The 26,956-nt window shown below is 43.0% G+C and overlaps 1 protein-coding gene across 1 annotated transcript in view; it reads right to left on the bottom strand.

Annotated features, from left to right (window-relative positions):
* The window catches only part of SV2C (synaptic vesicle glycoprotein 2C), a 183,759-nt gene that overhangs the window by 74,622 nt on the left and 82,181 nt on the right, over window positions 1–26,956 (bottom strand). The window contains exons 3-4 of the mRNA XM_037143719.2: window positions 26,478–26,658; window positions 12,447–12,598 (exon numbers count right to left, since the gene is read on the bottom strand). Coding sequence (XP_036999614.2) covers window positions 12,447–12,598; window positions 26,478–26,658 — 333 coding nt within the window. The remainder of the gene's footprint in view (window positions 1–12,446; window positions 12,599–26,477; window positions 26,659–26,956) is intronic.

Here is a 26,956-nt window from a genome sequence, read left to right as displayed (position 1 = left end):
TGAAGCCATAACCTCCAATGTGAATGCATCCAAAGACAGGCTCTTTTGGAATTAATTAAGGTTAAATGAGGTCATAAGGGTGGGCCTGAATCAGATACAAGACCAGGAAGCAGTCCTTCCTCTACCCACTCAGTGTCTCTCTCTTCCTCACTCTGCTACTTGAGGACATAGCAAGAAGGTGCCCAGGAAGAGAGCCCTTAACTGGAAACCAAATCAACTGGCAAGATGACCTTGGACTTCCCAGCCTGGAGAACTGAGAAAATAAATTTTGATGTTGAAGCCATCCAGTCGATGGTATCCTGGTATGGCACGCCAAGCAGATGAATATAGGTTTCTGTGTGAGTTTGGAGTTAGAACCTAGGCAGAATTGAATGTCTCTGCATGCTTATGCAGGAGAGTGGGTGGGCAAAGCAGTTAGATTCCTGGAGGAAGGAGTGGCTAGTGATGTCGCTTGCTGTGTAGGGTGAGGAGAGAGAAGGCTACCTAATGTAGCCTTGGAAACACCAATGTCAAGTGAAAGTTTATAAAGTTGTGGGGTATGAGGCATGTGATGCAAAAATCTCTTGTCTCTTACATCATTTTCAGTAAGATAATTTTTAAAATGATTGAGTGCTACTGGGTTTTCTTATCACAAATGATGGAGGCTTAGGTCTCAGGCTGTTTTGGAAGGGGCTGTCACAGTACCCTTGGGGGTGGGGAAGGGGGAAGGGGAGGGGTGGATGCCTCAGGGCCACATGCACACACACCTTCTGTGTTGCTCTTTGAGAATGTCTCTTGGCTTTGTCATGTCTGGAGAACATCTTGAAATGAGGATGAGAAGATTGGCTCTAATTTCTAATCTTCCATTTTCTGGGTCATTTTGGGATATGACCGACTTTCCGTACAATAGGTTTTCCATTTGAAAAATGGGAATACCATTTACTACTGCTTTTGCTCCCAAGATTATTAGAATAAATAAGATAATATATGTAAAAATGCCCTTCTAAAAAGGTATTAGTCATTTAATTTTGAAATAATTTTAGATTCACAGAAAGTTGCAAAGATAGTACAGAAAGATCTCATGCACCCTTCACCCAGTTTCCTTCAGTGGTTAGAAAAGGTTAGATCTTACGTAACTGCATTTCCACATCCAAAATAGGAAACTGATGCTGGTACAACGTGCGCCTATACTTCTATGCCATTTTATCACATTTGTGGATGGATGTAACCACCTCTGCAACCAAGAGAGCATTCTTTCTTCCAGGGCTAGCCCACTGTAGTCATACCTGCTCCTCTTCTCATTACCACCCCCAACCTTGACGTTGCCAACCATTACGTTGTCCCTCATTCTGGTATCTGTCATTTCCAGAATGTTAATATATCTTCTGAGATTGGCTTGTTTACTCAGCAAAATGCCCTTGAGGTCTATACAAGCTGTTGTATCAGTTGTTCACTGCCTTTTATTTCTAAGCAGCACTCTATGGTATTGTAGGATATTTTGGTTATTTCCAGTTTGGAGATATTACAAATAAAGGTGTTATGAACAATCACAAACACATTTTTGTGTGGACATAAAATTTCATTTCTCTGGGGTAAATGCCCAAAAGTGCAATAGTGGGCCATATGTCAGGTGTGTCTAACATTTTAAAGAAAACTGCCAAGCTTTTTTCCAGAGTGGCTGTACTATTTTGAGTTTCCACCAGCAGTGCATGAGATTTGTAATTTCTCTGCATCCTCACCAGCATTCAGTATTGCCATTAACTTTTTAACCAGTTTTTATACTATAAAGTGTATTCACTGTCTTCAAGGCAAGCCCTAACGTCAACAGCTCTTGGAGTACGCACCTATATCCACAGTAAACAAAACCAGCTTTTCTCATTTTATTTATGGTAGATATGAGGGCCTACTCTCTCTACTGGAGATCAAGTCCTCCAGGTTTGTGGAGGACCTAGTTTGCTAGTCAGGTTGGGATTCACATTGCTTTGGGGAGGACCCAGTGGTCTAGTTAACTGTGTGTGATCTGAGAACTGGGAAGTCTGGTCAACTGAAATGCTGCAGAAAATTCATAGCAGCTAGGGTTTTCTAGGGCCTCATACCTACATTTTCTGAAACCAACATGGAAAGGCCATGCTGGCCAAACTACACCCACCTTCATATGGGCCCAGATTTTCCTCTCTGACACACATTAGTGTGCCTAGGGACCTTTTCTGAATGACAATGCTGAGACTGATACCTTTGTCAAAATCGTGCACTGGTAATTATTATTTACTAATAGCAGGTGGTATCCTAAGGATTGCAGCTTGCAGAAAAAACAGTTTGTCTCTGAAACATTTGAAGAATAATCAAGCCAACATCAAAGCTCCTCAGTGGACTGGAAACTGAAGCTGTGCAGTTTGAGCCAGCCTCCCTCAGGTTGTCTTTTCTTTGAATCTGGGTGCTTAAATTCTGAGTTTGCTGATGGGTCAAGACAACCATCTAAGGAAAAATTCTTTTGGCTCCTGCCATTGTCTGAGCCTGGTTCTCCAGCATTCCTGGCCATTCTGTGAGCTACTCAGTGGCCTTCCAAAATTTTTCTGTTCTGACCCAGTCAGCTAGAGTTGCTTTCTGCTATTTGTATCCAAAAGCTGACTAATACAGAAAGGCCATATTTAAACTATAGTTAGATTATAAACTATACAAATATTCCTAAAGATTTTTCAGAGGACAAATGGAATGGTGTAGCAGATGTGGTTAGTTGTCTCCCAACATCCACTTGATCCTGACTTGATTCTCTTTCCTGCTTGGAACAGAAGACCACTGCGTCTTTTCAAGACTCCCTTGCAGCTAGGTATGGTCATGTTTGAAGTTCTGGCCAATGAAACATGTGGATTTGTGTGGGACTTTCAGGAACATTCTTCATGGGGGCACAGACATACCCTCAAACTTCTTTCCTGACTTGTGCTGCCTAGAATGTGAACCTACTGACTAGAATGTCCTAAAAAATGGTGGAACTATGAGATAAAAGGAATTGGGGACTTTGATGATGATTGTGGAGCTACCATTCCAGTCCTGGACTTCCTCCATCCAAGCTTCCTTTATGTGATATAAAACAAACTGATATTTTACCTATGTTTGATAACTTGTTTTCTAATTTTATATCAACTTATATAGATGGTGAAGAAATGGAATGTGGGATTCTGGGAAGGACCTAGAGTTTAGTAGTTTCCTAGTATTAAAAAAAGTATCAGTTAATTTCTCAATTCTACACTCATATCTTATTCAAAATTATAGTAGCTACTAGACTACCACAGATGTTACTAGATGTTGTGACTTAATATGCTAATACATTTTGATAGCTATATTTTGAAACAATTGGTTTAATTTACAATCCTATTTGTTACATTTTCTGCATTAAAAAACATTACTCTGAAAGGAGGTCTGCAGGCTTCACCTAATTACCAGAGGGGGTTGGATTACAGACTCAGCTCTGCAGTGTTGCCTAGCAGTGTTAGCAGCATAGGAACCCACAGTTCCTTCACATCAGCACACGAACAGGAAAACTGCCAGATTTTTAAAGCCCATTTCACCATTTTACGACCATGTGCCCAAGGTAATGTGCCTGCCACATTGTCTGGGCCGTAGAAGGCTCTCAACAAAGACAGACACCCCTTCCTTTTCTGGGGAAGCTTAACTAGAGGAGTTAAGACCTAAGCCCCGTGGTAACTGGCTTAATGCCCAATAGAGGAGGCAGGTCCTCTGAGTTCACTATTCAAACTTCAGAGTGAGAATGATGAAAAGCACTTCCCAGAACTGTGAAGAAGGGGAAGTTATCTGTACCCTGGCTGTTAAACATGTTTTCTGCAGGTGATGCATTTAGGATGGGGAGAGAGACAGGAAAGCTGAGTGGGAGAGCTGGATTGTGACTATGTTTAAGAATGAGAAACTTCCAAAAACACTTGATTCTGAGCACCATAAATAATGCAACATAGTCACTGAAAGAAATGGTCATATACTTGTACCATAGTAATGCCTCTGTGACCCCATATCCATTTCTTAAGCCCTTAAAGACCTTATCATTATTGTTTGTGGCTGATGTATCTTATTACTGCATGGGAAAACTGAAGCACAGAGTAAAGGAAACCTGAGCCCAAGGGTCATTGTGTTGAAATAAAAGATCAGGTTGATCCCAAAATGGACAAATTAAGAAATCACACTGGTGTACACTCATGTACTAATCAACTCCCCTTGAATGTCTTACTGAGACCCTTGAGCACAAATATCTCCAGGGCTGTGACATTCAGTAGCGATGGCAAAGCTGGGTAGTAGGGCTCAGGGCCACATGGCACCTGCCTGTCCCAGCTGGGCTGCTGAGTGGGACCCCCGCTCTCATTTTAGGCTTCCTGTGTCATCCTGCAGTGGGTGTGGACTACGGTGGCATGCCTTACAAGTTCTGCTCTTGTAGCTTTCCCTTTTTATCTGTCTCTACAACCTTCAAATGATAAGTGAACAGTTGAGAGGACATGTTTAAGAAAAGGTGAATAAAGTCTTTTTAAGATTCCAGTTCCTTTTTCCTCCCCTCACCTCAATTTCACCTCCTTTTGTAGGAAGAAAAGACTACACAGACTGAACATTCGTGTCAGGTATTGTGCTAAGTTACTACTTTTTGTACATAGTTCTTTAATACAGCAACCCCTGTATTACATACATTTTATAGATGAAAAGAAAACTGAGGGCCAGAGAGCCCATGTAACTGTCCCAAAGGTGACAAAGCTAGAGAATGGCGAGCTGGCTTGGAACCTGAGCCTGTCTTCCATCTAAGCCCATGCTGTAAACTAACTACATACTCCGCAGATGGCCTGTGTCCAGAGTTTATAATGTCTTGCTGCTAAGACAAAGCTTGGCTCTGTCTGTTCTGTTTCTGTAACCTGCAGTGTTGTCTGGTGATACAGCCAACAAGTGAGGGGTGTCAGGCTCTTGTTCTCTCTACCTGGGGAGAATGGCACTATGGTCTTCAATGTGGGTCTTTATATAGTATGTGCCCTTTGAATATCAATTCATCCAACAAATGATTGAAAGACTCTGATTCACTGGGTTCCAGTAATCAAGGTCTTACAGTATTATATTTTCCTTGATTCTCTCTCCTTATCTTAACTTTTATCCTAGTTTGTCTTTCCCCTGACTCCTCTGAGCTTCTCACCCTCTAGTGAAGTTCACACATCTTACACATTTCAGCTCATTCACCCTCTTTCCTGGAGCTCTAAGCCCACACTAGACTGTGCCGACAGAGCCTGGGTATCTGAAGTAGGATATGAGCCTGATGCCAATCGCAGCCACCATTTCTGAGCACTATCTGTGCACTGGGTACTCTAACGTGATCATTAGTCCCCACCACAGTGCTGACTAGGAAGTAGGGCTGATGGAGGCTGAAAAGCTTGGCAAAGCTCACACACTCAGAAGGGGGGGAACTGAGACACAAAACTGGCCCTTACTGCCCAGTATTTTGGCCACAGTGCCTTCCTTCCCTGCTTCCTTCTTTATAGGGAACCGATCAGCATGGCAATGGCAAATGAAACCCAGTATTGATCTGGAAAACAGATCAAATGCGAGGCAGCACACAGGAGCCAGGTGTGCGGATTGGCTTTCCCATGGGGAATCAGGCCTGCATTGTACCTAGGCTGCTGTGAGACTTGCTTTTGCTAAAACTCCCTTGCCCTGAGTTAAGACTGCAGATATTTAATATATATCTCTGAAGCAACTCCCTAAATTCTGTGCTAAGATGTCCCAAGGACAAAATGTAACCAAATCAATCATTTTTATTGTTCCCTTGCATTTGCAACTTTTTTCTTTTTTTGTTATCTGTAAGAAGTAATCACTTAACTAAATCTAGAAATAATAAGAAAGTTCTTTGATGTAATGCAACTAGAAAGCAATAAAAGCCTGTCCAGGCAAGGGTCAGCGTGCTCTCTTGAGAGGGTGGCTGAGACGCTCTGGGGTGCTCTTCCCTTGAGAGTGACCATGCTGTCCCTTTTCCCCCACAGGACTCGGTAGTCCATGTGAATTTGTTTACCTCATCCATAACACACAGACTCCGGAGGGCCAGAGTCTGCTTCACTTTTTTAGCCAGACAGCTATTCGACCCCCTCCTCCTCCCAACCCAGTTTCACCATTAGGGAGAAGAAATGTATTAGCCTCACACACCTTGTAACTAAAGGAAGCAAGGACATTTTGGTCATTGGCAACCTCGGGAATATGTGTATTTTTAAGACCAGACATCTTGTTGTCACTGGAAGGAGGGCTGGGCTGGGCTCTGGCTCTGTGGGTACCCCTGTAACGTTTGCAGTGAAGGGCAGAACAAATGGAGGTGGAGGGGGGCTGCTCTCGGGCTGAGTGCCGCCCCCAGGCCACTGTGGGCTTTAAGAGCTTAGGCATTTCCTGCCCAACGGAGCACCCTCCCACTTAGCAAATGGAATGTGCTTGTTGCACACTGCCATGCATCCCTGCAGGGGACAGCACCTCATCTGATTTACTAATTTAAAAGAGAAAATGACGACAAAGGGCTTAATGGAGCAGTCAGCACTGCCATCAGCAGCAACACCCACGCCTGGGCCTGAAGCAAGCTCCCAGCCCCGGAGGGAAAGTGCCTATGATTCAGTGCTTTGTCCTATTTTCCTGTTAAGTCACTGGGGCTTCCAGTAAATGCTGAGATGCCCTGATTACTAGGGACCTGGGGGAGGGGGCAAGGTTAAAGGAAAATCTTTACACCCAGCTCTCTGTTCTCACACATAGTGCTTGCTCTTTTGTGAACCACTGAGGATCTCCACTGTGGATCAGATGTCATGAGCTTGAGAATAGGGGCAGGGTCAAGAAGAGCCACATTCTAAACACTGGGCCTCCGCTGTCACATGCAACCCATTTCTGAGGCAAGGGCATCTCCTTCTGGGTTGGCTGTTCTCCCACCCTCCCATGGTTTATAGGGACTAGTCTTTGCCACAGGGTGGGAAATAGCCCAGGAGCTCCTGGATGGATGGAGCTGGTCACAAGGAATGTGACATGATGATATCCAAGCACTCTACCGCCTAATGTCTTGTCACAGAAAGCAAGGTAGTTCTATGCTGGGAACATAAATATTGGCAACTGTCGGTCTCCAGGGAAATTTCAGCCCTAAGATCGGTGATGTGAAAGTGAAGTACTGTCATTATCGGACGCTGGTCCAGAAAGTCGGCCTCTGCAGGCCAGAGAGATCCCGCCATCCATCAGGAATGCGGGCACAGCCCACGTCAGCTCGCCGGCCCTAGCTGATGTTGTCTCTGACGTCAGAAGAATCTTTCCTTCCAGCATCTCGGTGATCAGCTAAAGGACCACTTTGTACCACAAGCTTGTCAGGAGCCAGAATTCCAGTCTCATGGCATCAGGCTCGAGGTGTGCCCTGACCACTCTGCCACAAATGCAGAAAGGTGACACCCGGAGACAGGGAGGAGCACATCTTCTCTCATGACCACATGTGTCATTTGAAATGCTTGCCATATGGATGCCAATTATTGACTTCTTCCCTCAAGAGCAAATTACCCTATTACCCATGTGAGAGGACCCGGGACCTGACTCTCAGTCATTTATCATGTGCCCAACCCGTTCCCTGCTGGGTGAAAGCTTAGTACATGTTCGGGTGATGGCGCCCGGCGGATGGGCCCTGAGTGGGAGAGGACGGAGGGCAGGACCTGCCTGCACTTGTTTCCGTGGTGTGGCATCATTTACACACCGCAGAATTTCAGAGGGAAATAGAAAGCTTTTTATTTTTTCACAAACTGCACGGCAAATGGATGTACTTTTAATCCCTTGTCTCTTTTACACAATGTAAAAAGATGTGTCATGAAAAAGAAGAGGTACCATATTTTTTGGACTATAAGATGCATCCCCCCTCCAAATTTGGGAGGAATAATGGTTGTTAATGCTGCTGTTGAGTCCTGTTTACATTTACATTGGTGAAATATTATGTTGTGTTGTTAAATATTTTACCACATTTTTGCTTCAAAAATTTCCCCCCTATTTTCCTCCTCTAAAACCGAGGTGGGTCTTATGGTCCAAAAAAACCCAGTAATCTGAATGTCCAAATTACTTTTGAAGTATGATTCTAAGCCTGATGAGCAGACAAGCCCTATAGCCTGGACGAAACCGACAGTACTGACACTCCCAAACCGAGCCAGTAGGCCGACCCTGCAAGTCAGACCACTGTTCTCCTTGCCCCATTCACAGCCCTCCCTGTGCCTGAGGAAGACCCAGGGGCTTCCGAGGTCCCCCACTGGGAGAGGCAGGGAGCGGAAAGGATCTCAAACCAGGTTTCAGGGGAAAAGCACCTGGGGCCTCACAACCGATCCCTGCCCAGAGAATCTCATTCAATGGACCGGGGCTAGTAGCATGGGTATTCTTGGGGTGGCAGAAGTGGTACACATTTACGGAAAAGTGCTTCTGAAAAAACAGAAACAAACTCATAGAACAAAGTGATGGTTGCAAGATGGGGGTGGGGGGAGGAGAGGGCTGAGTGAAAAAGGTAAAGGGATTAAGAAGCACAAATCGGCAGTTGCAGAGTAGTCACAGGGATGCACAGTACAGCACAGGGAATACAGTCAGTAACAGTGCAATAACTACGTGCGGTGCCAGGCGGGCACGGGACTTCCGGGGGGTCACTCTGTAAGTTACGGGAATGTCTAACCACTCTGCTGTAAATCTGGCACTAATATAATATTGAATGTCAATTGTAATTTAAAAATTTTATTAAAAAATAAAAAGGCATATTCACAAAAAAATCTTAGCTCCACCACTAAAAAAGAAGAAACATTATATATTAATCTATATGGTGACGGGCACAAGTCTTAAGCACCCACCTTACTGAGTTCTATAAATGAATACCTCTGCCTGCCCCCCCATCAAGTTACAGACCACCATCATCCCCCAGAAGCCTCAGCATAGGATTTTTAAACTTAAATCCTATTATTTTGAAAAAAAATTAGGACTCTTCACATTGAAATCATCATGGGTATTTTTATAATTCCCTCTGTTGATTCTAATACACATGCAGGATTGATTGCAATAATTCGCCGTTTTGCCACATTTCTGCCATAGACAGCCGTCAATAAAGCACGAACATAAGGTTCAATATTCTGTTACTGATTTCTTAACCAGGTCATTACTCCTCAAGGCCCCTTCAATACAGAAATTAATGGCAGCCTCAGCCACATTTAATTTTGTCATGTTGTGATTGTTTTTGTGACTTTTCACGCATTGTTTATGATTCAACAAGCACCCTCTTTCCAGTGATATACAAAGGGGGGGCCCAAAATGGTATTTATAAAAAATTATGTATTTATTCTTACATGTTTAAACTTCAGTACCTTCAAAGTACTCTCCCTTTGATGAAATACACCTATCGAGACATTTTTTCCACTGCTCAAAAAACACTTTTTGAACTTGTCGATTTTGATGCCACTTAGTGCTTCTGTAGGTTCTTATTTCACCTCTTCCACATTGGGAAAATGTTTCCCATTGAGGACTTTTCTCATCCAAGGAAACGAAGAAAAGTTGTGGAGGGTGAGATCAGCTAAATAGGAAGAGTAGCACACAGGGATCATGCTGTTTTTGGTCAAGAACTGCCAAATACTCAGTGACGTGTAGGCAGGTGTACCTGTAAATCATCCATCACGAAATGGGTAAACACCTTTAAAGTCTTCCCAAAAGCCCCCACTAAAGATGGACACAGCCTTTCACAACAACACCAGCTGGTATCAATGTACCAGCTGGGTGCCTAGAACACTCGCCCAGAGGGGAAGCCTGCAAGGGGTCCACCCTCCAGAAGATAATTCTGGGGGTTTTTTGGGTCCCCACTCAAATGGCTTAGGCAGACCTTTTTGCTCTACACAAGACTATCTTATATGCGCTTGAGAAAAGTAAAGGTGGCGATCATGCTCAATTTTCGTGGGTCAGCCATTGGCTGAGAGTCAGCAAGGTCAGAGACAAACTCAACCTTGCCCACACCTGCTGGAAATATGTAGACTACAGAAACCAGTCTGAGTTACAAGTTTAGGGAGGCCAGCAGTAGAAACTCTGAGATATGATGGGAAGGGAGGACAGGGGAGACAACAGCTATAAACCCAGAAGCCAAGTATAGCCAGAGTCCCAGAGGTGTGCTGTCATTAGGTGGAGACCCAGAACGAGGCTGTCGTCAGGAGGAGTCCCACTCCCAGGTGTGCCCTGTGCAATTATCTGGTGGAGACAGCTGATGGGGCCGCACCTGTGTCCATCTGCACACCACCACTTACTCTAATTTGCACAGAGGCTACATGTGGACTAGCAGTGGCTCTGGGAGCAATGGTGGGTGCAGCTGGACTCTGCCCAGGCCCTGCATCTCCTTTCTGGCTCCCTGTACATAATTCCTAAGAAGCAATTCCTCACATGACAGAGAAGTGGCTTTTCTATTTGAAACAGACAGCTAAGAGGGGTGGGAGTTAGATGCAGCCCTTCAGAAGAAGGTTCTGCAGGTGGCTGAGGCCCTCAGGTCCCAGATGAAGGTGGAGAAACTCCTTGAATTCCTCAGGTGGTGGCAGAAGACGAGCCTTATGATGAATGGGGGTAACTGCCTGGATGAGGGCATCTCTGGCCCAGAAGTGAACAGTCTAACAGAGGTAAGCCCTGTTAGACTTGAACTTGCTACCCCATGCTCAAATATTTGACAGAGAAAAGTTCCATTCAGGCAAGTAACAGAGTCCTTATGAATTGTTTTTGTTGTTGATAAATGCAATTTTGGTTTGTATGTAACATTCTAGACATATTAAAAGAAAGAGTGCAACAACATGAATTTTTGTAACTCAGTATGATAAACAAATGAGGCTGTATCTGAATACTAAACTCTGTCTTGTCTTTGATTTTAGCAAGAAGTTGAATTCACTTAAGGTTGTTCCCTAAAAGGACTATGCCTTATAATAAAAAATTCCCCTGTTCAAAAAAAATGGCACAAAAATACAAAATGAGCAAAAACTGGATTTTTGAAATCTAAGTTCAGATTGATTAGATTTTAGACAGAACAATGAGTGAGTTTTTGAGTCACACGTGGTTTCAGTTTATATGGTACACAGAGAACCTCTGCACCCCAATGTTCACAGCAGCACAATTTACAATAGCCAAGTGGTGGAAGCAACCTAAGTGCTGTCAGTAAATGAGTGGATAAAAAAAATATGGTACATTTACACAATGGAATACTATGCAGCAGAAAGAAAGAAGGAGCTCCTACCCTTCGCAACAGCATGGATGGAACTGGAGAGCATTATGCTAAGTGAAATAAGCCAGGCAGTGAAAGACAAATACCATATGATCTCACCTTTAACAGGAAGCTAATCAACAAAATAAGCAAGCAAGCAAACTATAACCAGAGACATCGGAATAAAGAACAAACCAGAGGGGAGGAGGGAGGAGGATAATAGAGGAAAGAAGGGAAAGTGTCGTCAAGGAACATGTATAAAGGACTCATGGAGGAAGCCAAAGGGGAGAAGGACTGAGGGTGGGAGGTGGGAGGTGGGAGTGGGGAAAGTGATGGCGGGAAAATGGAGACAACTGTACTTGAACAACAATAAAAAAAAGATCGGATGCCATAAAGCACCAAAGGGGTGAAGAAAATAGGGCCCACTGTCCATCACCTACTTTTGTAAATAAAATTTTATTAAAACACACACACAATTTATACATATTTGGCAAATTTCAGTCTGTCTGCATACACACACACAAATATAACCAGAACACCTCCCCTCCCTTTTTCTCATATATTAAATTTGACTCCTGGATTCAGTTAACTTCTCCCTAAATTTCACTTTTGTGGGTGAAGCAATGGGGAGCCTGTGGCTTCCACGCAGGAAAGTACTGCTTGAAATGTGAAACCTCCGAGTATTCTGAGGTGGCAGGGGCAGTACGCATGGTACTTAGGAGGAACTGAGGAGGGCATCTGCAGAGTGAGGACAGTAGAGTCGCCTCTTAAGTTCTGCAAATTGATAGCCCATGACAGGACAGGGTTCTTCCCGCTGCCACCCCACTTCTGAGCTGTCAGAGAGGGGGGTTGGCACCGGCTGAGCTTTGGGCTGGGCCAAGGGGGAGCAACAAAGGCTCTTATGCGTCTGTACGTATGTATGACAGTCCCCCAATAACTGTAAGTCATGTTGCCTTAATGCTAATTACAATCTGTATCCTCTCCCATCCACTTGGGCAGGGACCCCAGAGTTGATAGCACATAAGAAACAAATGAAAGTGATATCTCTAAAAATAGCAAAATGCTAAACAACCTGACCAACCACGGGCACCATCTTACCTTACACAGATCTCTGTGTGAGGGGAAATCCTAGACATTACAAAAGGGCAAAACGATGATGACAGTGTTGCTCTCAAACCAGCACATACGAGAGAGAAAAGGAGCGGGAACGGAGGCCAATTTAAAACGTGGGGACCGTTCCTACCGTAATGCGGGATGATGGCCCAGGCCATGGCAGAGGCGTAGATGCCGCCGATCATCCAGAACATGCAGAGCCAGCTCAGGTGCTCACCCCGCTTCTCTCGGGCCAGCACCTCAGCAAAGTAGGAGAACACGATGGGAATGGCACCTCCGATCCTGAGGAGAGGTACAGAGAAGACGTGAAATCAGGGCCTGCAAGTCATGTGAGATACAAAGGGCAGAATCAAAGACAGCTCCAAACACATGCTCTATCTCTATCCCAGCATATCAAAGAGAGTGTATTTTCTATTATTTTATAACTTGAATATTATACTCTCCATGTGTAATACAGGTTTATCATCCCTTTAATACCTTGAACCTGCAATGAAGCTAGGTTACTAAAGGGTGGCAGAGGTGTCCTACTCATGGCTTTCAGACCTTCACTTAGGACTCTGATGAGTTTCCAGCTCAGTGGTGAATGGTCTACATATTTGTTAGAAATTACAATATTTGGTATGATATGTCCCACCCACAATGGAGTGACTTTGGAAATAGCTTCAAGCACTTGTGGGAGGGAGGCCATGTCCAGCTGTGCTCACTCACTGCTATGCTATTGCAGATGTGTTGATAAACAGGGTTGTTTCCTAGGGTGACCCTGGTCCCAATCCAGTAGATTCATTGCAGAATGAGTCCGTGCGCAAGGGGCCCTCACAGAACCATATAAGGAGCTACTAGCTGAGACATCAACAGAATGAGGTCCAGTGCTTCTTCCCAGTCAGGGTAATTACAGGAACGCTGAGTTCTAGAGGGACGATATGATTGGTCACTTCTATTCAGGTTAAGGGATCTCCAATGTGGGTCTATTGAATAAAAATTTTGGTGCATTCCAGGAGGATGAGCCATGGATCTCATCAGAAGTTCCAATAGGTCTTAACCCCCCAATTTTAATAACCATTGCCTCACAAACTAACATAGTATGAGAACACATTACTTTCTATCACCATTCTAAACTTTCTATTTCTATTTCATTTCTATTACCATTCTAAACTATATATGAAATCTTAAAATTTTTTTGAAGATGTGACCAATGTAAGCAAGTTGGAGAGACAACACCCTAGTGATATAGTTTTAAAAATAAGTGCTGATTCCTTTATTTTCAGATTTTTGCAGGGTGAATTGATATTGACATTTCATGTACAATTGATGTCAAGGAGTAAAATATGTGTTTCTCCATTTAGCAATAACCAAATGGATTTCTTTAGAGATCTTGCCATGATAAAGAAGTGTGGGCAGTGACCTTAGCGAATGCAATTTGGAGAAAGGCCGTATCTGCGGGAAACTGCGTACCAGATGAGCTGAAGGATCTGCAACGCCACCCTGCCTCAGCTGTAGGTAAAACTACCGCCACTTTTCATGGGTGTGTCCTGCTTAAACTCCTGCACAGTGGGACAGGGGTGGACCACTTAGGCCAGTAGTTTTCAATTAATTTGAAAAATATTAATGGAAATTAATTTAGTAGCTATAAGCAACATTTTAAAAATTAAATAGAGATAAAGATATCTGAGTACCACTCAAGTAATAAGGATATGTATCATTTCATAAAACCTTTGTCTCCATTATAAACATACTTATGTTACAAGTATATCTGTATATATGTATGCATATCTATGAAAATACATAATGAATCCCAATGTGTTCCTAAACAAGAGCTGCTGTTCAAGAGTTTAAAAATCACTAACTTAGACTTCCAGTCAACATGGAGGCATAGGTAGACACACCTCACCTTCTTGCACAACCATAAGAAGGATCACAGCTAACCTCAAAACAAAAAACACCCAGAACTGCCAGAAAACAGAACTGTGTGGAAGTGTGATGACCAAGGATTTTAAAAAGCCACATTTATCCAGACAGGTAGGAAGGGCAGAGAAAGGGGGTCAGGGTGGAGAGGACGTGGGGTGGCAGCCTCGAGACAGAGGTGGCAGGGCAGCAGTGGCAGCTGCCAGCAGAATGGTTGGTCCCACATTCATGTGTGGTGGATAAAAATCAGGAGGGACAGCTAGGGAGTGAAGCAATCCCAGCCCCAGGCCAGACTGCGCAGCCCAGGGTCCTAGCAACAGAGAAATAAAGCCTCATAACTTCTGGCTTTAAAAACCAGTGGAATTTGGGGTGACAGAAGTAACTGTGGGTCTCTCAGGAGAGTCCGAATGAAGGGCCCTCAGGGTCCTAGAACATAGGCAAACCCACACGCTCGGGGATCCACAACCAGGGCAACAGCCAGAGGGGCACCAGCTACATAAATGTCTGGAAGTGGGACTAGTGTCAAACAAGTGTCTAGCAGTTAGGAACAGCACTGTTTCCTCTCTGACCGCTCCCCCACATATAAAGCCACAAAGTGCTGAAGTGAGTCACCCTACCCTGGTGATTACCTAAGACTCCACCCCATAGAACGTTAACAGGTGCACCAAACAGGGAGTCAAAGCAGCTCTACTTAATACACAGAAACAAACACAGGGAGGCTGCCAAATTAAGGAGACAAAGAAATAATGCCCAAATGACAGAACAGAACAAAATCCCAGTAAAAGAACTAAGTGAAATATAGATAGCCAACCAATCAGGTGCAGAGTTTAAAATACTGGTGATATGGATGCTTAGAGATCTCACTGAGTATAGCAAAGGCATAAGGGAAGAAATGGAGGCTACATTAAATGAAATAAAGAAAAGTCCACAGGGAACCAACAGTGAAGAGAAGGAAGCCAGGGTTCATATCAATGAATTAAAACATAAGGAAGAAATAAATAGTCAACCAGAACAGAATAAAGAAATAAGAATTCAAAAAAATGAGGGGAGAATAAGAAGACTCTGGGACATCTGCAAAATGGCCAACGTCCAAATCACAGGGATGCCAGCAGGAGAAGAGGAAGAGCAAGAAACTGAAAACTTATTTGAAAAAATAATGAAAAAAACTTCCCTAATTTGATGAAGGAAATAGACATGTAAGTCCAGGAAGCACAGAGTCCCAAACAAGCTGGGCCCAAAAGACGCATCATAATTAAAATGCCAAAGGTTAAAGAGAAAGAGAGGATCTTAAAAGCAGCAAGGCAAAAGGAGTTACCTACAAAGGAGTTCCCATAAGACTCTCAGCCGATTTCTCAAAAGAAACTTTATAGGCAAGCAGTATCCAAAGTGATGAAAAGCAAGAACCTACAACCAAGATTATTCTATCCAGCAAAGCTATCACTTAGAATGGAAGGGCAGATAAAGTGCTTCCCAGAAAAGGTAAAGCTAAAGGAGTTCTCATCACCAAGCCCTTATTATATGGAACATTAAATGCACTTATTTAAGAAAAGATCAAAACTATAAACATGAAAATGACAATAAACTCACAACTATCAACTACTGAATCAAAAAATCAAAAACTAAGCAAACAATTAGAACAGGGACAGAATCATATAAATGGAGAACATTTGGAGGGTGATCAGCAGGGAGCGGGAAGGGGGAGTATGGGGGAAAAGGTACAGGTAATAAGAAGCATAATTGATAGGAACAAAATAGGGGGATGTTAAGAATAGTATAGGTAATGGAAAAGCCAAAGAACTTATATGCACAACTCATGGACATGAACTAAGGGGGAGGATTGCTGGAGGGGAGGGGGTTACTGGGCAGAGGGGGGAAAAGGGGGAAAATTTGGACAACTGTAATAGCATGATCAATAAAATATACTTTAAAAAATAAAAAAGTAAATTCTCTAATTTAAAGCATCTAGGTCTGTCCCCTTGGGTGATGAATGTGGCTGCTGAACCTAAAATTTCTAACTGTAGGACTCCACGTGACTTCAGATGCAGCACAATTTAATGCTATCACACCAGGGGTAGCCAGGCAGGTCCCAGTCCATCAACCAGATGCCCCCACAAGAAACAAAGGCACGTGGCACTCTCAGAGCTGGCTCCATACCACACGACCCCAGGCACACACAGTCCTCTGGCTGGCTTCTGGAGGACCTCGAACTCTGAACAGCCAGTTAAATTTAAAAATTCAACAAATATTTTGAACAGATTTCAAATGGTTTCATGACAATACACAATTTAATGGGAAGTAAAATCTCTGTGTCATAAATCATTTAATGCTTTTTTTCCCCCCACTCGTTGTGAAGCATCCATTTCTCTGCATCATAAAGTCCCAGGTCCCTAATCTGTGCCCTCACTTCTCGGTGCAAAAAAGAATTTTTTGTGGACTTTTCACACCCTAATTAACATCTCACCAGGATTCTGGACACTGCACGTAACAGCAATGTCTCACACTTCATGCAGGCACAGCTGCATGGAAGACAGGGCAGGCTGCTCTGCACGGAGATAAATGTACTCCGGGCAACTGAAATGCAAGTGGAGGACTGTACACTCGCTTGTTGGTTTTAAACAAGTCATTGTTGCATAGAATATAATACCAGCTTTTAAGGTCATACAAGCAATCCAACTGCTTTTGATTCAATGCCTTTTTTTAAGGTGATTATTTTTGCATGGATGTCTCTCAATGTTTGTAAGACAGATAGCAAGAAACTCTAACATCAATGGATAAATGACTCTGAAGAATGAGGGAGTCTATTTAAATCCTTTGCAAAGTTCTTCAGATTCAGAGACCTACAAAACAATCCAAGCATTCACATTTCTCATTGTGGGCTGACCATCTATTTTGGGGAAAACATTTCTCCCCATCTTACTATGATGTCCTTTAAACAAACATGAACAAAAAATTACAGTGTGCTGCCGTGTTAACTGTTACAGCAGGATGAGGCAAAATGCCGAATGTTACTGCATGCACAAACCTCCGTAAGAACCTGGGAAGCCTGCCTGTCCTAAGCCCGCAAACTTCACAGTCACACCTCGTGTTACTCCAGCTCAGAAGGCAATTCACTAGTGGGTTGCGTTGGCCCTGCACCCATCATGCTGAATTATGCTGGCTATAGAGATGAGGAGGGCCTCAGGTTTCTGCAGTGGAAGAGGGGAGTTGTAGATAAAAAGAGTAATTGCACTTAAAATGGCTTGATGTGTGATAATTTAGGGGAGAAATTATGGAATATATGACTTCTTGTCCTGAGGAGGGATTCTCCTGAGTAACCCTGCTCTGCTTTCATTCTCCAGTGAGCATGTCACAGAGAATAATTTCCTTCTAACTTATTCCACTGTGTGATTGTCATGTCCTTTACCTGGATCTTCCACTTCACATTTCCACTGGAAGTGGGGTGCTATGGGACAACATGACTAAGGAGGAAGTTGAATAACTGCTGTAAAGTCACGTGTTCATACAGATTGTGCACAGAGGGCAAAGTCCATCAAGGGCTGACTCTAGCAGCTTTTATTAAGACAAGTATTATGGGTCCATAAGAAGAATAGTGAGTGGTATAGCTTATGCAAGGGATCACAGTTACAAATAGTTTTTAAGAATATATTTTTAATCCTTACTCAGAATCAACAGAAAAGCAAGGAAGCAATTAAGAACCAATTGACTATGTATGTTTTCAATTGGACACAGAAATAAACAGCTAAAAGCAGCAGCCCCAAAGATGGCCTTTTCAGCAACTTTCTCTTCGTGAAAGTAAATAGACTACCACAGAGGAGGCTGTGCAGAGGCTTAGATGAATGAGCACAGATCTAACAGTCTCTGAATGAGCTGGGTTTGCACAGAAAATGAGATGGCTACATTGATTAGAAGTCACATGTGTATTGCAAGTAATCAAGACGGAAATAAGAGAAGGCTTCCTAGTGTCCCACTCATCAGATCGAGAATGGGAATCCCCCACACCCAGTGGCAGTGCAAAAGTGATCGGTGGTCTGGAGAGCTTTAGTCCCCCAGTCTCTGAAGCCACAGTTTAAAGAATAATATTCTTTGATATAGGCAGTCTCGCTATTTTTCAATAATATATAAACTACCAATAGAATAATTGGTAGCAAACAACTACTTTGAAAATACTGATATGTAAACAAATAATATAGATACAAATTGTGTTTCTAAGAAAACGTAGCTGCAATCCAACCCCTAGCCCTTGTTTGCCATCTGACTGGTGCCCCGAGCTCCAAACTTAAAGAAGTCCGTGTTCCACAGTAACAGATCTTTGCCACTGGGAGGAAAGGCACAGTGATAGACGGGGAGTCTAATGCTTCCTGGAAAAAAATTAATCTGGCTGTTGAAAGAGCTGGAAGAATACACTTATTCCCATAGCACCTAAATGGTGTCACAAATAAAGATGATCATCATGATGAACTGTAAAAAATGATAAAAATATGCAGGTTTTTCCAGGCTGTACATATCTACTCATTAATTCCTCTGTTCGCCCTCCAAACCACCTGCCACTTACCCATCCGTCTATCATCTCCCCAACACGCCCCAACCCAGCCAAACTCTGGGCCGGGCACATCACCAGTTGCTGAAGGTACAGGTATGAAGACCACAATTTCCTGCCCTGGAGGAGCTCACAGAGTTGAATCTAAAGCATGCATATGGCTATTTTTTCACAATTACACGCTGTGAGTCTGTCTAGATCTTTTACTCTGTTACTTCTCTCTCGAGATCAGCAGCAACTTTGCTAAAGGGTGTACCAGGAAATAAAGTATGTCCAGAAGGTCAACCTTATGTTGGAAATTCTCGTAAGAAGCACTGTCTAAAACAGCGCTTTCCAATAGAAATACCATGTGAACCATATATAGTTTTTAATTTTCTAGAAAATATATTAAAACAGCAAAAAAATCAAGTAAAGTTAATTTTAACATATATTCATTTAACCCAATATCCAAATATTATCAGTTTCACACGTGATCAATATAAAAATTATTAATTAATAAAGATTTTGTATTCTTTTACATGTGCTATACATTTTGACATTTAGTGCTGTGTAATGTTGCACTTACAGCCCATCCTAATTTAGCCACATTCCAAGTGCTGGGCAGTTCCGTGTGGCCTATCGGACAACACAGGCCTCAAGAGAGCACTGACCCCCTGTTCACAATTTGGGTTTATAATTATTTTTGGATTAAAGCTAACTTAGCCTGTTGCCTCACATTCCATACTGAGAGAGGTCTTTTCATTTTGATTCTCTAAATCAGAAATATCCTGAACTGGTCTTTCTTTTTAATTTATTTTTTTTATTGATTATGCCATTACAGTTGTTCTATTCCCCCCTTCATTCCCCTCCACCCTACCCCCTCGTCCCCACCATTACCCCCCTTTAGTTTATGACCATGGGTCTCAAGTCCTTTAGATTCTATATTTCCCATACTATTCTTGCCCCCCCATCTATTTTCTATCTACCATCTATACTACTTATTTTCTTTCAACATGTGTACTTACTTAGTGCCTTAGTGCCTATCATGTTTTGAGTCTTGTGTCCTATGAAATCAGACATTTCTTTCTTTTCTTTAAAAAAATTTATTTATTTATTTTTAGACAGAGGGGGAGGGAGGGAAGAAGAGAAGAAGAGAAACATCAGTGTGTGGTTGCCTCGCATGTGCCCTCACTGGGGACTTGGCCTGCAACCCAGGCATGTGCCCTGACTGGGAATTGAACCAGAGACCCTTTGGTTCACTGGCTAGTGTTCAATCCACTGAGCCACACCAGACAGGGCTGAAACCAGACACCTCCTATTGAATCTGAGACAGCACTGCCGGCTGGTTATGAGCGTGGGCTCTGGAGCCAGACTGCCTGGGTATGATTTTACCACTTACTGTGTGACCTTGGACTAGAACTAACCTCTCTGTGCCTCAGTTTTCTCATCTCTAAAGGGGGTAGAATAAATATTGTCTTCCTCATAGGGGTAATATAAGATTTAAATGAGGCGATATTTATAAATTACTTAACGCAGCATCTCTCACAGAAAAAGGTCTTTGATAAAACACACTTTAAAAGTTTTGAAAATTTAAAAAATGGCCTGCATTTTCCCAATAGGATAAGAAAATCAACATATCAAGAAGTCTACTTTAAAAGGAAACCTTATCATCTAGAAACAAACAAAAAAGCAGAAGACCTGGGAAGGCAGGTGTCTACTGAGCATTTGGAAGTCAATCTATCTGTGTCTCTATCTTCTAACTTAAAAAGGCACGGCATTTTTGCATTCCTAATTATTTAAGACTGTTGTGGAAATAAAGGAGATGCTGTGTATAGAATACCTTGAAGAATTCCAGTTAATGGCGATCATTTCTACAAAACAAAAGCATTAATATAACTTAATATAGCTAGATAATGGATAGATGTTGCAAAGAGATATGAAGCACGTGTTTGTGAGGCTCCATACGCTGAGGGAGAAGTGACTGTCCATTTACTAGGGATAGACGCTGGGTAATTTCATCTTCATTTCCATTGCTGTTGTACTTTTCTCCTGACCTTCAGGCTCAGCAATGCCAGGCCCGCAGGGGGCGGCTCCCACCCCGGATGTTACCCAGCTTCTGAGGCATTACCATTCCCACAATTAACAGTGACTAGAAGCAAATAATTTAATCCTGGGCGAATGAAAATGAATCAGGGATGTCAATTCCACTTCCCATCTTTCTAGTTTTCTGTAACAAAAGAGGAGAGGAAAGTGTCTGTTCCCTGGAGTGAGATTCACTCGGAAAGTGAGAGAGGCAGCTGAATAATTGGAGATGCCCTTTGCCTCATTCCTGCAAAACACTGTTGTCCCTGGCAGGAAAATTATTCTTGGCACTGAATAAATATTTCAAGTCCCACAGAATATGGCAGCTGGACATATTTATGTTACTAAGAAAATATACTCGTGACTCGGTGTGGTGAATTAAGCGGAAAGCACATTTCGAGGCAATGAAATCATAAGCCCAGAGAGTCCTCAGGCCAAGCCAAGTTTTCCTCCCTGTCTCCTTTATGTTTAGAAACGGGGGTATAACCCAGTGCTGCTAATGATGCTTCAACAATGAAGTAAGACAGAGCAACCTATGGCATTTTCAATAAAATCAACACGAAGGCATTTTAACCTTGGATTTAGAATGCACAGTTTACTTCTTCACACAGTTGGTAGTTCAAAAGACTTAACTGTAGCTTAAGTCCTAACTGTGTCGTTCCTGGTTCCATTAGTGATGCTTTGGTCTGTGACCCAGAAATTCTCATTCTCCCCTGAGATTCCCAGTGTGTGGAACAGGTGGACACCTGCTGTGCCAGTGTGAAGACTCTGTCCGTTGCGATACAGTGGGATCTGGAAACAACCACGGGACGGATTCAGGAGCCCACTGAATGCACTGCGAGATGAACCTGAGCTAAAACTCCACGGATCATCTGATCTCCATCAGTCCCTTCCCTGACGGTGGGCCACAGTGACATTTTAGGTCTTCTGGAATCAGTGTCAGTTTAGAGCTGGTGCCTAGTAAATAAGTCCTGAAAAGTCTGATAATTTCCTTTTCCCTCATGCACAGTTACCCTGGTAAAAGGCTAGAGGTTCCTTGTGGAAGGCTGGGAGAGAGATTAACAGTGTAAATTTTCAGTGGTGTGCAAGGGTCCTTCCTCAGGAGACCCAGTCTCCCCTCCTCTGTAGCTGGCTCGAGTCTGGGAATTGATTGAGATGCCATGACACTCTGTTTTTATGATTCAAGTTAAACTTTTGTTCACTGGAACTAGGACTCTTCTGTGTATACAGATCAAGTAAGATCTATCTGTTTCACTTCTAGGAGCACCATCCACACAGGTCTGTGCAGTCAGGCTACTCCGGCTGCTGCTTTGACTCTGCCCTTCACAGTAACCACACCTACTGAGGGCTATTGAGCGGTGAAGGCAGGATACTTGTCTTACCAATCCCTACCCTTCTGGAATTCACATGCTGGTAGAGGAGGGAAATAAGCTCATAAAAAGTAAATATAATACTTTTATTATGAATAAGTGCTACCAAGAAGACTAAACAGAACTTCCAGTGTCTTTCTGTGGTGAAGGACACTGGGAGGTTGGTTTCTGGGTGGCCTGAAGTCATGTGTGCTGAGGGTCTGGGAGAAAAGCCTTTAAAGCAGAAAGGATGGCAAGAGGGATGCTCCTGAGCAATGTGTAGAGCGTGGCAGGATCTGAGCACCAAAGGCCCACGACAGAAAAATGCCCAGCATTCTAAAACCTCGCTTCCTTGGTCACCTGGTTTTCCTCAATTTACAAACCAGATCCGATGTGAATGGAGGGAGCTGCTTCACTGAGTAGATATAACAAGATCTCTTACTTAAGGACTCCAGGATAAAAGCCTTAACTGTTTGGCTTAACTTTTAGTAAAGTGAGCTTAAATAAAAAGGGAACACATCAATGCTCCAGCTGCTCATGCACTGAGTTCATACGTGATGGAAATGAAAAGGGTTTACATATTACATGCTTTTAAAAATAAGAGCAGCCTTTATATGGAAGTTTTATCATTTTCTCTTTCTTCCCCTTGTTATGTCTGTTCAGGCACGTACGAGTTCTTAGCAGCTGGAGAGTGAGGGATCTGTGTGTCTTCCTTCTGTGACCAGACTGAAAGCATCTTGCGGCCAGGGCTCATCCATACCTGTGAAAGCCCCAGCATCGTTTCAAAGCTGGGACTACAAAGCTACAGCAGGTGCCAGAGTGTTTTTCTGAGGTGAACGAAGAGGAATTGGAGAAAAGATTTGGCTGAGACCACCCAGCAATTCAGACAGCTGTCCGAAGGAACTCTAGAGCTGCTGAGAAAAACCTATATATGTATGTATGTACACACACGCACGCAATGGAGTATTGTGCAACAATATAAAAAAGAATGAAAGCTCGTCATTTGTGACAACATGGAAGGATCTAGCACGTGTGCCCAACCTGCAGCCCACTATGGCTATGAATGTGGCCCAACACAAAATCGTAAATTTACTTAAAACGTTGTGAGTTTTTTTGTAATTATGTATCACAATGTATTTAATGCGTGGCCCAAGACAACTCTCCTTCCAGTGTGGCCCAGCGACACCAAACAGTTGGATACCACTGATCTAGAGGGTATTGTGTTAAGTGAAATAAGTAAGGCAGAGAAAGACAAGCACTGCATGGTTTCACTTATATGCAGAATCTAAAGAAAAATGAGAAACAAACCCAAAAAACCCAGATTCATAGAAATAGAGACCAAAGGGATGATTACCAGAGGGGAGAAGCTGTGAGATGGGTGAAAAGAGGAAGGAGACTATAGTCAGTAATATTATGATAGACTTTCACAATGACAGATGATTACTTAGAATTAGTGGGGTGATCGCATTATAAGCTATAAAAGTGTCAAAATCACTATATTGTACACCTGAAACTAATATATATTATATCCAGCAGACGATTGTATATCAACTATAATAAAAATACTTATAAAAATCCTCTGCCATAGATGTGGCACTTTATATGTTATATGTAGGTAACATGACCCATAAACTCAGCTGAAGAAGAACAATAACTTTCTTCATTTTCTTTAACAACATTTCTCAGGTCCCCTCAGCTGCTGGATCTCACAAAACTCTGGGTGTTTTGCCACCTGGGCCCAGGTAAGTAAGCTTACGTGGCTCCTCTTAGCCCTGCCCCCAGCCTAGGGACTCTCCATCTCTTCTGGGGGCCAGGGAGGCTTTATGTCACTCGCCCTGGTCTCTCCCAAGTCTTCTGCCTGTGCTTCATCCTTTCAGTTGCCCTCACAGGTAAGACTTAAAATTTCAGAGCCAGAAAGAGGCTTCTTTTTCCCTGTCCCTCTGCTGTCACTCTGAGGCACCGAGTACAGGCAGCTTAGCTGAAGGATGGGACAAAGAGCGAAGAAAACAGGAAGTGCTGCACCATGGGGGAGTGCTCCTAACCCTCATCCTACCTCTCCTCCTCTACTGGGACTTTCAATACATTATATCACTTGATTCTCACACTCCCAGGTAGGAATGTCAAGCATTATTATCTCCCTTTTCAAAACACGTACCAGACTGGGAAGGCTGAGAGACTTTCCCAAGGTCCCACAGTGAAGGGCAGGAAGGGGGTAGATGGACTTGGATTTCTGGACTTTCAGTCCTTGCCAATTTCCCAAAGGCACAGTGCGTTTGCCTCCAGTACTGTAATTTAGACAGCCTAGCTGAGTTAGCAATACACAGTCTGTGCTTTGCCAGGTCAATTATGTTATTCAGAGGTTAGCAGCCCTGAGCTGCTAGCTGAAGAATGATTTGTCGGCAACAGGGAATAAGATGACGTCATGAATATACCCAAGCAGGCTCTGCTTCTGTGCTGCCTGTGAATTAGTGTCTGGACAGTCCATTAGTTTTGAGTGTTTTGTAGCCACCATAATAGCCCTTGTCTCTGCAGTCAACTGGGTTGGCCACATCACAATGCAGACTGGCACTTAAAATCGCCATAATAATTTCACCACAGTAAGGTACTTTTGAGTCTGTGGATATGGGTGAAATTTCCTGGGAAAGACTGCAAATGGGAAGGTCTGGAAACTTCAAAATTTAGGCTATTAGCCTTCTCCTGACAGGCTAATGGTATTACATAGGTAATAGGAAGTGGAAGGAGACCTTGGTTTTTCCTGGTGAAAAAGAATGTCTCATCCCATGGATCCGTAGAAGGGCCTTTAACAAAGAGCCCCAAATAATACCTGTTCTTCCTCAGGTATCCCATTTCTCTCAGAATTAGGTATGCTGTAGCCCTTGAATCCACGAGGCAAATTACCTCCCAGAGTCAGTAGTGCATGTAAGCCCATCTCACACAGAGCTCTGAGCATCAGAGAGGCCCTCTGCTGAGGAAAAGCCCTCCTCCTCCACCATCATAAAGCAAATTATTGATTCTGATCATTTTTTTCTCAAGGAAATAATATTTTTACACTTTCTCAAACTTTCCAATTCTCTAGGTTTACTGGAATGTATGTATTCTGAGAAAATTTCCTGAAGTTTGTGCAAGTTAGTCTCATATTTGCCCATCATATGCAGAATGTAGCATATGAGGGGGTATGAGAAGATTAAAAAAGAGCCTGGTGGTGTGGCTCAGTGGATTGAGTGCCAGCCTGCAAACTGAAGGGTTGTTTGTTCGATTCCTGGTCAGGGCATATGCCTAGGTTGTGGGCCAGGTCCCCAGTAGATGGTGCATGAGCAGCGACTACACACTGATGTTTCTCTCCCTTTCCTTCTACCTCCCTTCCCCTCTGTCTAAAAAATTAAAAATAAACAAAAAACATGTTGTAGTTCTCTGACCTTCTGTTTTGGCAAAACTGTGTTTTGCTGTGTGGGTACCTCCCCCATCAACAACCACAACTGACAGGCTTTTCAAGTTCATAACTCAGCATTATATCCTTCTCTATCTTCATTTGTTTATTTTTATATAATTCCTATAGATTTATCTTATGTCAGACACTCTAGAGAAAGAATGTCTCTAATGAAAGAAAATAAAGTTCTCAAGAACAAATCAGAAAGTTTTTGAAAAATTTTTTTCCTTATCAAAGCAGTTTCTTGAACTCATCTAATCGAGTACTAGGTTTTCCTAAGGTGTGAGTTGACTTTGTGGTAGTGAGTGCTTCAAGCTCCTTAAAGAAAATGGCTACACCAGTGGCTATACTATGCCATTGCACTCGGCTAACAGTACAACTTCTCTTAATTCAACAAAAGTCAAACACAAGCTTCCTTCCTAGTTGTATATGCTGTCAATGTAGATCAATAAAATAATCTTTATTGGAGACACTCTCATCCTGGATTTAAGAAAATGCCTGAGTGGTCCAAACCTTTAATTTGTTCATAATGTAGGACCAGAGCTATTTCTTGCTTAAATTAAATTTTCAGAAGAAATATGCACTTATGAATGTGCTCTGCCTTAGAAACAGCTTTCCAGTTAAAACAACACCCATTTCCCAGAAGTAAAGCACTAAACGAATCAGCCGCGAGAACACAGGCATGTGTTCCCTTCTCTTCTGGACCGAAAGGCTGATGATTACATTTCTAAGAACTGGCACTATGGCCCCATAGGCTGACACAAAGGCAGGGAAGGGGATTTGTTAAGGGATAATTTCTCGGTCATGAGGTCCTCTAGAGTGGATAACATGTACAATTATTAAGAATAAATACATTACTATAAAATACAAAGGAGAAAACCTTACCCGAATCCAGAAAGTAAGCGACAGAAGAGGAAGAAGCCATAACCTTGGACAAATGAAGAAAGGAAGGCAAAGAATCCGTTGACAGACATGCAAATCAGAAGAGACTGCTTCCTTCCCACTTTGTCAGCGAGTCCTCCCCAGAAGAACGCCCCCACCATCATCCCGAGGTAGACTATGCTGCCTGTAACACACAGAAAGCAAAGAAACATGTCAGAGATTGGGAGTACATGACACATGTAACAGCAAAGGAACAAGGGACAAGATACGTTGCAGCATTATGCATGGAAAAAGTTTCCTTTAAAAATATAGCCTGTAGAACACACCATTCAGCTTTCAAGTTGGAAAGTAAGCTTTGTGGGCTACCTTTGGCTGCCGTGACCAATGGCAAGTGCAAAAGACAAAATAGTCACGTTCTCACCAGCCACATGGAGATAGGTACAAAGTGGGCAGACATAAGGAGTCTCTACACAGAACAGTCC

The sequence above is a fragment of the Artibeus jamaicensis genome, unplaced genomic scaffold, assembly GCF_021234435.1.
Source record: "Artibeus jamaicensis isolate MK-2021 breed Jamaican fruit bat unplaced genomic scaffold, CSHL_Jam_final contig_373, whole genome shotgun sequence".
Classification (NCBI taxonomy): domain Eukaryota; kingdom Metazoa; phylum Chordata; class Mammalia; order Chiroptera; family Phyllostomidae; genus Artibeus; species Artibeus jamaicensis.
This window is presented reverse-complemented; position numbering and strand designations above follow the sequence as displayed.